The 9,416-nt window shown below is 60.6% G+C and overlaps 2 protein-coding genes across 2 annotated transcripts in view; one reads left to right on the forward strand and one right to left on the reverse strand.

The window, feature by feature from the left end:
- The first annotated feature begins 1,437 nt into the window (after window positions 1–1,437).
- On the forward strand, window positions 1,438–6,958 carry LOC102371675 (matrix metalloproteinase-17-like). The gene is made up of 10 exons (XM_025212829.1): window positions 1,438–1,611; window positions 2,131–2,263; window positions 2,589–2,757; window positions 4,011–4,294; window positions 4,390–4,569; window positions 4,944–5,034; window positions 5,407–5,486; window positions 5,920–6,072; window positions 6,273–6,530; window positions 6,672–6,958. Exons 1-10 carry the CDS (start codon window positions 1,438–1,440, stop codon window positions 6,956–6,958), a joined length of 1,809 nt encoding a protein of 602 aa, XP_025068614.1.
- A 620-nt stretch (window positions 6,959–7,578) lies between these two features.
- CAPG (capping actin protein, gelsolin like) overlaps window positions 7,579–9,416 on the reverse strand; it is a 5,543-nt gene continuing 3,705 nt past the window's right edge. Inside the window, exons 7-10 of the mRNA XM_006031168.3 lie at window positions 9,051–9,143; window positions 8,790–8,922; window positions 8,055–8,143; window positions 7,579–7,744 (exon numbers count right to left, since the gene is read on the reverse strand). Coding sequence (XP_006031230.1) covers window positions 7,679–7,744; window positions 8,055–8,143; window positions 8,790–8,922; window positions 9,051–9,143 — 381 coding nt within the window. The 3' untranslated portion in view covers window positions 7,579–7,678. The remainder of the gene's footprint in view (window positions 7,745–8,054; window positions 8,144–8,789; window positions 8,923–9,050; window positions 9,144–9,416) is intronic.

A 9,416-nucleotide genomic window follows, 5' to 3' on the forward strand; every position in this document is an offset into this window, starting at 1 on the left:
CGGGACCGCGCTGCAGCGAGGGGCGGGAGGGCAGCCGGCAGGTGAGCGGGACGGGACGGGGCGCGGGGCAGGACAGGGACCCCCTCTCCCATGCCCACCCGTGACAGAGCCCTGCCCTGTGCAAGGGACAGGACCCCCCCACGCCCGTGATCCCCTGCACCCACCCATAGCAGTGATAGGGACCCTCACGCCCCACTCGTGGCAGTGACCCCTTGCACACCCAAGCAGTGACAGCACAATCCCACCCGTGGCAGTGTCCCCCACCTGCCACCCCTACAGCACTAATGGAGTGGCTGCCCTGTATCCTTTACTGCAGGTGCGTGCAGAGCTCGGGGCACTGAGGGGGCTGTAGGCACTGCCAACAGCCCCTTCAGTTATCTTATTTGGGCTCTGTAGGCACTGCCACAATATCAATCAAGCCTCTAATGAGATGGAGCTGCCACCGGTCAGTGGGATGAGGGGTACAGCTTGCTGGGCACTCGCTGAAAGCCCTCCGTAAGCCAGGACTCAGAACCACGGCACTGGCTAATTAAATCTGTGGGCATCTGTCACGTGCAGCAATAAGAGGTGCAGGATTAGGGGGGGATCCCTTCCTTCCAGAGGTAAATGCAGCTGAGTCTGGGGTGGAGCAGTGCTGCTGTATTCATGGGCGACTGGTAGGGGGTGCACGGGGGTGCACGTACCCCCCCGATGGGGCTGGTGCCCCCCTAACAGGGCTGCCACCACCAGAGGCTTCTGCGAGTGACCCGCACCCCAGATTCAGGAGGCACCAGTCACTCACGGCTGTATTATTATTAGTGTCTGTTTCAGAGGCAGGCTCAGCACTCTCCAAACCCAGAGGAAGAGTCCTGGTCTGGAAGGATGTACATCAGGGACCTTAGTGGGTGGGATGTCACGTATGGGGTGTGCCCGCGGGGGGGCAGCCTGGGCTTGGTACAGCGCTGGCAGCTCTGCCCACCTGCTCACTCCTAGTGTGGCTGCAGTGGGACCCTTGGCTATGCTACTACCAGGCTGCCTTGGACTGCTCCACTTGGAGTTCAGAGTTTCCTGTCTCTGTGTTGGTGCAGGAAGTCACACGTGGTCGAGTCAGTGGCAGTCAGCCCAGCAGAGCCCAGCTGCTCATATTGGGCTGGCTCCACTCCCCACAGTTGTCTCTGGGGCTTGCTTGGGGCACACCTGGTCTGTGGAAGCTCCCCACTCTCTCTGCCCAGTGTCTCCCTTGCTGTTTCTGGCTACGTGAGTCCCATGGGCTCTGCTTTGTCTACAACCTGTTGATGCCATTTCCTTCTCTCCTGCAGCAGGCAAGACCCAGTATCCCAGCCAAGGCACCAGGCACTAGAAAGCCTGGCCCCCCACCCCACGTCTGTGCTCTTGTGAGATAAGATTGCCAAAGAGGCCCCCTCCAGAGCTGGAGAGTCTGCATCCAGCTGAGGTTGCATGGAGAAGCTCCCCATGGAGCAACAGCACCCTTTGGAGCTCAAGGGAGAGACAATGGTGCCTCCCCCCATCTCAGCCCAGGTTATGGCGCTGCTGTTACTACCCTTGCTCCTGGCACTGCCCACCCGCGCCCGCCCTGTGCCCACCCCAGCAGATGAGAGCGGGGAGCTTGTGGTGAGTCTTGCGGCAAAGCCATGCTTGCATGGCTCGGAGGAGGGTGGGGGTTGGGGGTCTCCCTCTCCCAGGACTTCCAGTAACCCCTGTGCCTGGGGACAGTGCATACAGGGCTGTGGGTCCCTGATAGTGCTGTACCCCAGACCCTCCTGAGCTTTGACGGTGCCTCTCAATTTCAGTCTGCAGCCCTTGGCTTGCCATCCTGTCAGTGCACCTCTCCTCACCCATAGCCCCCCTTGCCCTGCTCTGGGCCCCCCTCCACCTTGCTGGTGCCCCTCAATCCCAGCCCACAGCCCTGTTCCCCTGCTGAAAAGCCTTCCCTTGCTCTGTGATACATGGACATATGGAGGCAAGGCTGAGACTCTTTAAACTCATATCACCAGTGCCCTGGGACGGGATTTGTATCTGGGGTGGGGCTGGCTTTGCCCTCCCCTGGCTGTCCAAGGAGCTGGGCACCAAAGGAGGCATTTTGCAAGTGAAGGGGCTGGTGTCCAATTCCCACCTGTGCCCTCCACCCAGGATTGGCTGATGCAGTACGGCTATCTCCCGCCCACGGACCCTGTTACTGGCCAGCTCCAGACCTGGGAGGCCGTGACCAGCGCCATCCTCACGATGCAGCGGTTTGCTGGCATCGCCGAGACGGGGATCCCAGGTATGCTGGAGCCTGCCTGCCTCTCCGCACCCACCTCGGCCCCCGTGCCAAGCTGCTTCAGAGCCAGGGTAGGAATGGCCCTGCTCTCACTGCAGTACTCCACGAGGAGCCGTTGTGCCATGGCTGTGTGAGGGAGCCTGCCCTGGGCTCCAGGGCAGTGCCCAGTGCCTTTCTAGGGATACCAGGGCCTGTTTATTTCCCCTGGCACTGCTCCCTTGTGGGCTTGAGCTAAGAAGTGGCAGCTCACTGCATGGGTGAGCTAGAGACAATTTCCCAGCTGGCCTGGTGAGTGACCCACCTGTGCACTCCCTCTCCTGTGGTCCAGATGATGCCACACTAGCGCTGATCCAGATGCCCCGCTGCTCGTTGCCAGACATCCTCCCCAACCGCCCTGCCAAGCTGTCCGCAGGGCAGCATGCGAAGAGGCAGCAGAGGAAGAGTCGGGGGAGGCGGAGCGCAGGCCTAGCCTGGACCAAAAGGAACATCTCCTGGAGGTGGGAATCAGGATCTCCCCTCCTGCCCTATCCAAACAAATTTCCCTTCACCAGCAGGGCTGAGCCCCGCAGGCAATTTTGGGGTGTAACTTGGGCCTGCTGACCCCAGCAACAGCTTTCCCTGCTGGATAAACCCAGCCAGCCCATCTGCCTGTGTGCCACCCCCCCATAACAAAGCAGCTAAGCTCCCCAAGAGACTGATTCACATGGAGCCTGGGGAAGGGGAGGAAGTGTGAATGGGGGCACCAAAGCAGAAGTGTAATACAGCTGTTTGACACAAGGGGGCACCAGGCTGCCAGGATGCTCACCTCTGCCCCCAGCCCCAGCTATGCAGTGAAGGTAAAACCCCAGGGCTGCAGTGGGTTGGGGCTGCCAGGGGAATGGGACTGGGGTCTCAGTGGAGTTGGGATGTAGGCTGAGGCCAGCAGCCACCAGAAAGCAGAGAAGGGTCCCATGCCCACAAGCTGTGTGAGTTTTGCTCAGTGGGGCTCCTCCCCACAGCTGCTCCCTTCTCTCTCCAGCTCTGGCCTCCCCACTGTTAGCCCCCCAGAAAAAAACAGAGTGGGACACAGGGGCTGCATTGCACTTGCATTTGTTGGAGGTGCAAACAGCCAGGTCTTAAAGCAGCACTACCTTGCCCAGTGGGTGCAGTTCCAGACTGCCAGGGACAACCCCACAGGGGCTGTGCAGGCCCACAGGGCCACTGTTTGGCTTGTGGCAGCTGGAAGTGGAGACCCCCCCTCCTCCTGTCCAACTCATCAGGCTGCTGCCCTGACCCAGCCCCTGTGTGTGACCACCTCTGCTGTCACCCCAGCTGTAGCCTTTGAGGCAGGGCACCCACCCATCCCATTCCCCAGGGGGAAGGCTGCAGGGGAGTAGGAGAGTGGATCGTGTTGCTCCCCAGTGTCTGTTGGAGATGGAAGTAAAAGCCTCAGGGACAGTGTTACAGAGAGCCCTGGAAGTGAGAAGGGGAAAGAGGAGATGGGGGCCCTGGTAAAACTGAGGGGGTCCTAGGTAGGGGGTAAGGATTGAAAGGCATCAGCTGAGGTGACTGGTGGTGAGCTAGGGCTGGGACATTGTAGGGCTGTGGTTTGGGAGTGAGGACCACTGGCTGAGCTGAGAAAGTAGGGGCTGTGGGTAGGAGTGAGGGGCACTGGCTGAACTGGGCTGGAGGGGCTATGGATAGGAGTAAGGGGGACTGGCTGAGCTGGGATAGCTCAGGTTGCTCCAAGCCAACCCTCATCTCCTGCCAGGGTGAAGACATATCCGCGGGGGGCCCGCCTCAGCCGGGAGACCATGCGAGTGCTGATATACTATGCACTGCGAGTCTGGGGTGAGGCTACCCCCCTCACCTTCCACGAGGTGGGGGGTCACAGCGCTGACATCTCAGTGGAGTTCCTGCAGCGGGAGCATGGGGATGGGTCCCCCTTTGACGGCCCGGGGGGCATGGTGGCACATGCCTTCTTCCCTGGCGACCCCCAGCGTGCTGGCAATGTCCACTTCGACAGCGAAGAGGACTGGACCTTCCGTGCCCCAGGTGAGCCCTGGAGGCATGGTGTGGGGGATGTTTCCTTCAGTCAGGAACTAGGAATCTCCCCAGCTGGAGCTCACCCACACCCCCTCCTTTCCCAGCAGATGACTATGGGATGGACCTCTTTGCTGTGGCAGTACACGAGTTTGGCCACAGCCTGGGCCTGACGCACTCCCCCTCCAAGCGCTCCATCATGCGTCCCTACTACCAGGGGCCCGTGGGTGACCCCCTGCAGTACCAGCTGCTGGCAGTTGACCGGCTGGACATCCAGAGGCTCTATGGTATGGGGCAGGGGGCAGGGGTGAGGGCACCCTTGGCATGGCTCTAACAAATCTCTGGGAGCTTAGCCCAAAAGACCTGAGGGCTCGCGCCCCTGGCTGCTCTGTGGTGCACTGAGTTGGCATCCCTCAGTCAGACAAGCTGAAAGCCTCTCCAGTAGATGCACTCTCCTGTCTGCATCTCCTGGGCATGAGGAGGCACACTGGGGAGAGCTGGGTGTAGGGCCTAGGACTGCTGCTTTCTGGAAGGTGGTGTTGCCTCAGGCTCTTTGTTCAAGGCCCAGGGCTAAGTCACTGAGTCAGGGGGCGGCAGCTCCTTGGGGAGGGGCTTGGGGCATTGCTGGGCCTGATGCCCATGTGCCCGGTGCTGCCCACAGGAAGCCGAGCCCTGCACTCCACAGAGAGGCCTGAGGTGTCGTCCCTGCTCCCAGCCCTGTCTGCTCTGCCCCGCAACTTCCCTGCCTTGAGGTGAGCCAGGATGGTCCCTGCTCCTTCACACATTGAGTAGGAGACTCAGCTGTGGCCTGGCCTTGCTCTGCACTAGGCTGTGATAAGATCAGGCCCCACCAGGCTCCATCAGGCCTGGGAGACCCAGGCAGTGGGACAGGATGGCAGCAATGGAGCTTATGTGTCTGGGCTAGTAGGGTGCAGGGCCCCATGTGTGCCCCAGTGCAGCCATGGGGAGAGCTCTGGCCTTTCTGCCACGCTGGAAACAGAGATCTCTGCATCCAGGAGGAGGTTTCTACCAGGTTGGCCTGAGCCTGGCGGGGAGGGGGGCGGCGGCATGAGGGGAAACCCCTTCCCTCCTTGGTCGGCCAGTCACACACCACTGGCTTGCAGGTCGGGGGACCTCCCAGACCGCTGCTCTTCCAGCATCGATGCCGTCACGCAGATCCGTGGGGAAATCTTCTTCTTCAAAGGTCTGTTGTTGCATGTGGGGAGTGGCCTCTTCCCCTCCCCAGCAGAGCAGCCTGGCTCCCCCTGCCCCAGTTGGGATATCTTGGGCTGGGGGCTCCCTTCCCTAGTGACCCACCACCTGTAGGACCTGCTGCATGCTCAGCCATGGCAGAGAGCAGCTCCCTGGGAGGAAGATGTGTGCTGAATATGGGGGTGTCTACTCAGGGATCAGGCTGTCCCCACCCTCATGGGATGGTGGGTCTCTTTGCCTAGCCCTGGCTGAGACTCTGGTGTAATGGTTGAGCAAAAAAAGGCTGAACCTACAGTGCCTGTTCAAACCCTGCATCTCTAAGGGCTCTCCCAGCCCTGCACACCTGCAGTCCCCTTGGCTTGGGCCTTACAGCAACAACCACCACGTGAGCCAATGCTAACATCTTGTCTCCCCTTGTGAGGCAGGTCCATACTTCTGGCGCCTGACCCAAGGCCAGCACCTCACCTCCCTGCGCCCTTCCCTGATCGCAGGCTTCTGGCAGGGCCTCCCTAGACACCTGGACAAAGTGGATGCTGTGTACGAGAGGCCCACGGACTATCGCATCCTCTTCTTCAGTGGTGAGTACCAGGAGCGGACAGTGGGAGGCACTTGAGGGCTTAGTGCTTTGATATACCTGTGATATGACTTGGACCCATCCTGGGGAACTGGCTTCCACTCTTGCTGCCTAATCCTGAGGCCTCCCTGTGGCCAAGTGCTTTGAGACTTGGAGGGCAGCCTGCCCACTCTTACCCCCTTCCCTCCCACTTCTCTCGGCCAGGACCCTTGTACTGGGTGTTCAAGGACAATAGTGTGGAAGAGGGGTACCCACGCCCTGTCACAGACTTTGGGCTGCCCAGGACAGGAGTGGATGGTGCCTTCTCTTGGTCTCACGACCAGAAAACCTACTTCTTCAAGGACGGGCTGCACTGGCGCTATGACGAGGCTGCTGGCCACATGGACAAGGGCTTCCCCACCCAGGACACTCCCTGGGGGCCCATGCCCAGCCCTGTGGATGACGTGCTGAGTGGGAACAATGGTGAGTCCCCCCAGTCCCTGCTTCTCACTCCATCACCTCCCCTGGTGTGTGAAGGGTGGGCCTTCCCTTCTCAATCCCCCTCCACCACCCTTGAGCTGTGTACAGAGCCCTGATGTGCTCATAACCCCCATCTTCCTGCAGGAGAGGTGTATGCCTTCAAGGGCCGGCAGTACTGGAAGTTTGACCAGCGCAGCCTCAAGCCAGAGGGGAGTTACCCTCGCTCCATAGCCAAGGACTGGCTGGAGTGCGCGGAGGAGCCATACCCGCCTCTGAGTGCCCCTACCAGCCCTATGACAGGAGCTGGATCCCAGCCAGATGTGCAGGCCCCTCTGCCAGAGGCAGAGCACTGTGTGTGTTACAGCACATCCACTTGTGCCGGGCCTGGCTGGACCCTTATCATCCTTCTGTTGCTCCAGGGACTTGTCTAGGCTGGAGCTGCTCCCACTCTCTTTGTGCAGCCACTACTCTGTATGTCTGAATTATGCCCAGCCAGGATGCTGATGAGGGGATCCCTTGGGAGGGCATCACACCCCCTGGAGCCAGGCCTGCATGGCTTTGCTTGCAGGGTGCATGGGCCCCAGGGCAGGCAGGGCCCTGCATGTCGGGGACTGTTGCTTCAAGTGAGACAATGCCCGGGGCCAGCGGGAAGGGAAGTGTCAGCAGGAGCTGCCCAGTCATGCTCAGCCTCTGTGCAGAGGGTTGACTCAGCGGGGAACTAGTCCACCCTGTCCTGGTAGCATGGCCCTGCAGAGGCCCAGGAGAGCAGAACAAGTGTGGGAAGATCTCTCAGGACCCCTCAGGCAGGCCCTAGCTTCCTGTTCCCCAGGCCTCATCCTCCCGCAACTCCCTGTCACACCACCTTCCTCCTCTCTGTCCTCTCCTAGTCCCAGGGTTGAGGACAAGTTGCCTGGACAAGAAGCTGCCATTTCTGCTTGGTGCTAGGGAACTGGCACCCTGCCCTTCCTGCCCTTCCCTTTGCCAGAGCCAGAGCAAGCTCTGGGGTATCCCCTCTCCTGGGTCTGTAAAGCAGCAAAGGCAGGCAGACAGGTGCCAAAGCTGTTCCTTTAATGAGAAGTCCAGTGGGTACAGAGCAAGGGCCCAGACCAGGGGTGAAGCAGCAGTTTTGACCCCAGCATGGGACCTGGGCATCACTTCCAGCTGGTGAAGAACTGCTTGAAGAGGGGGCTCTCACGGCCCTGGGGCAGGATCTCCACCTGGAGGCAGAGAGGTGGGTGAAGTTGGGGCCAAGATGGGGGCTGCCCTTGTGCATTTTAGGGCCCATATGCATTGCCTCTGGGCACAGAGGAGGAAGAGGCCTGCAGAGAGCTTGGCTGTAGGCTCGGCCCAATTTGAGGGAGGGCAGAGCCAGCCTGGTGCTGGGCAACAAGCCGAGGATGTCCTCCCTGCTCCAGGATCCTGTTGAGATGGCCTCATTTGAGGCAGTCTTCACCTTCAATCCTCACCTCCAGACTTCCCCTGTCTGCCCTGGAGAGACCCCCTCAGCCTGCCCACTCATTCACTCACCTGGGTCTTGGGGGAGTACTTCATGCGGGAGATGAAGTCCTCGGCCACTTTCAGGGCTGCCTGTCGCTCCTGCTCGTTGGCCTTGCGACCTGGGAGTAGGACGGAGGAAGTGTCAGAGGGATCAAGCAGCTGTCCCCCTACAGAGGTAGCTTCCCACCCCAGAGGAGAGGCCAGGGTGCCTGGCTGTGTGCCTGTGGCCCCAGCATCAGGCCCCTTTCACTACAGCTCCGGGCAGGGGCTTTGGAAATGGCTGGGCCAAGGGTCCCAGAGGGAGAGGGTGCCAGGAAGGGTGGGAGTGCCAGGGGCTTTGGGGCTAGATCCTGGAGAGCTCAGGCTGGGCTCATGAGCAAAGAGAGGTGTAGGGTTGCGCACCTGCCAGCTTGCCAGGAAATTGCTGCTCCTTCCTTAAACCATGCGATGCTGACTCATGTCATGAGAGGGCCCCGCTCCCCAGTGCCCTGTGTGCCAAAGTAGGTGGCTGCAGCAGAGGCCACCTGGCACCAATCTTGGTGCTGCATTACAGTAAAGGCCAGTGTGTCAGAACCACATTGCTATCTCCAGGCTCACTGCTGTCATGGGGATGCTGTGTGGGGGACCATGCCCCCTCAGGGTCTGCTGTATCTGGGTCCCAACGGCAGTCTCCCCCAGGGTTGGAATGCCACCTTCACCAGTGTGGCAGGGGGGAAGAGGGTCGGGGGGAAAGTTCCTCCAGTCAGGGTGGGCTGAGACCATCACCTTTCCAGACATAGATCTTGCCACATTGGCCATTATCTAGGATGAAGCAGTCGTCGGTACACAGCAGGTCCTGGCTGAAGGGGCTGCTCTCGGACATCTTCGTCAGGTCCATCCGCCCCGTGGCATCCGAGACCTGTGGGGCACAGAGAGGGAGGGGCAGACACCTTCACAGCATGTTCTTTACTGCACCCCAGCCCTGGTGCCAGTGTACTCAGCATGGAGCCCACCCCAGCCCCAGCTCCACCCAAAGTGGGTCCTTGCCTTATAGAGGACAGCTGCACCCGCATTTGTCTGGTCTGCCATGACATCCTCCTCTGGACTGCCCTCTCGCAGGGTGGGCTTGGAGCCCAGCACCTGGGGGAGGAGACCACATCAGTCAGAGCCAGCCCTCACCGCCCCCCCAAGCCCCTGATACCTAACCCAACACCCTCGTGCCCCCCACATAGCGTTATCCTACATATTGTTCACCCAGGACTGCTCAGTAGCTCCCTCCACCCCCAGCCACAGGCAACTGGTAGAGGGGTCGTGGGGGGGCACACGTGCCCCCTGAGATTGGCCCCTGACTTGGCACCACTTAGGATGGGGCAGTTTTTTTGCCACATAGGCCAGCAGTGTGTTACCGGGGGG

The sequence above is a fragment of the Alligator sinensis genome, unplaced genomic scaffold, assembly GCF_000455745.1.
Source record: "Alligator sinensis unplaced genomic scaffold, ASM45574v1 scaffold453_1, whole genome shotgun sequence".
NCBI lineage: Eukaryota > Metazoa > Chordata > Crocodylia > Alligatoridae > Alligator > Alligator sinensis.

Excerpts from the sequence above, each read along its gene's own strand:
- LOC102371675 (XM_025212829.1), top strand. The coding sequence starts at position 1,438 with ATGGAGAAGCTCCCCATGGAGCAACAGCACCCTTTGGAGCTCAAGGGA. Across the intron at positions 2,758-4,010 it reads AAAAGGAACATCTCCTGGAG|GGTGAAGACATATCCGCGGG; the intron begins GTGGGAATCAGG and ends ATCTCCTGCCAG. Across the intron at positions 6,073-6,272 it reads TCGCATCCTCTTCTTCAGTG|GACCCTTGTACTGGGTGTTC; the intron begins GTGAGTACCAGG and ends TCTCTCGGCCAG.